General features: G+C 42.7%; 1 protein-coding gene across 1 annotated transcript in view; it reads left to right on the top strand.

The window, feature by feature from the left end:
* Positions 1–720: 720 nt before the first annotated feature.
* LOC103209953 (olfactory receptor 2AE1) overlaps positions 721–1,634 on the top strand; it is a 29,723-nt gene continuing 28,809 nt past the window's right edge. Inside the window, exon 1 of the mRNA XM_007955875.2 lies at positions 721–1,629. Within this exon, the coding sequence (XP_007954066.1) occupies positions 721–1,629 (909 nt within the window). The remainder of the gene's footprint in view (positions 1,630–1,634) is intronic.

The following is a 1,634-nucleotide window of genomic DNA, read 5'->3' as shown; positions in this document are numbered from 1 at the left end:
AAAAAAAAAAAAAAAAAAAAAAAAAGCCCTCATTGCCACCAAGTCAATTCTGATTTATAGTTACCCCTGTTGGGTGTCATCTTCCTCTGTGGAGTGGCTGGTGGGTTTGAACCATCAACCTTCTGGTTAGTAGTCAAATGCCTTAGGCACTGCACCACCAAAGCTCCTTACATAGTTTTTTCTCTTAACTTATTTATCTGTCAGGGCTTAATCAGAGAAGCTGAACCACTGGGAGATTTATATATATATACATATGCATACATGTACACATAAATATGCATACATGTACACATACATATGTGTATATATAAATCTCCCAGTGGTTCAGCTTCTCTGATTAAGCCCTGACAGATACAGTAAGTTAAGAGAAGAGACTATAATCTTGAAGTTTGGTATAAAATAGAGTCTAGATATTCATTCTGCTGTGCATGGGGTTGCTATGAGTCGGAAACGACTTGACAACACTTAACAACAACAACAACAGATATTCTGGAATTTCAGTATAATATGTTTGTGGAGAGAAATGATAAGTTCTTGCTCTCATTTTAAAGATTATTTTAATAATGAAAGCTACTGAATAATTACAAGTAGAAAAAAAAAAATCTCCACAAATTATTTCTTAGATCAAAAGATGCATGTTGTCAGGCATGGCGAACCCCAGTATTTCTGAAGTCACCTCGCTGTCCACTTCCTATTTCCCCAGGGATTGAGAAGGAAGAGATGTGGCAGGAGAATCATACCTCTCTGGAAGACTTCATCCTCGAAGGGCTCTTTGATGACTCTCTCCCCCACCTTTTTCTGTTCTCCTTGACCATGGTGGTTTTCCTCATCGCGGTGACTGCCAACACCCTCACCATTCTCCTCATCTGTGCTGATCCTCGGCTTCACACACCGATGTACTTCTTGCTCAGCCAGCTTTCCCTCATGGATCTGATGCATGTCACCACTACCATCCCCAAGATGGCGACCAACTACCTATCTGGCAAGAAGTCCATTTCCTTTGTGGGTTGTGCGACCCAGCACTTTCTCTATTTATCTCTGGGTGGTGCTGAGTGTCTTCTCCTAGCTCTCATGTCCTATGACCGCTATGTTGCCATCTGTCATCCACTGCGTTACACTGTCCTCATGAACAGAAGGTTGGGAGTGACGATGGCTGTCGTGTCATGGTTGGAAGCATCCGTGAACTCCCTCATTCACACAGTAATTTTGATGCACTTTCCTTTCTGTAGGCCTCGAAAAATCCACCACTTCTACTGTGAGTTTCCAGCTGTTGTGAAGTTGGTATGTGGAGACATCACTGTTTATGAAACCACAGTGTACATCAGCAGTATCCTACTTCTCCTCTTCCCTATCTTCCTGGTTTCGACATCTTATGCCTTCATCCTCCACAGTATCATTCAAATGCGTTCAGCTGGGAGCAAGAGAAATGCCTTTGCTACTTGTAGCTCTCACCTTACTGTGGTTTCCCTCTTGTTTGGTGCCTGTATCTTCTCATATATGAGGCCCAGGGCCCAGCGCACTCCATTGCAAGACAAAGTTGGCTCTGTGTTCTATAGCATCATTACTCCCACACTGAATCCTCTGATTTATACTCTCCGGAATAAGGATGTAGCTAAGGCACTGAGGAAAGTGCT

Source organism: Orycteropus afer, unplaced genomic scaffold (assembly GCF_000298275.1).
Source record: "Orycteropus afer afer isolate SDZICR_OR568_19922 unplaced genomic scaffold, OryAfe1.0 scaffold00542, whole genome shotgun sequence".
Taxonomy (NCBI): domain Eukaryota; kingdom Metazoa; phylum Chordata; class Mammalia; order Tubulidentata; family Orycteropodidae; genus Orycteropus; species Orycteropus afer.
Note: the sequence above shows the minus strand (reverse complement) of the source record. Positions and strands in the feature narration are given on the sequence as shown.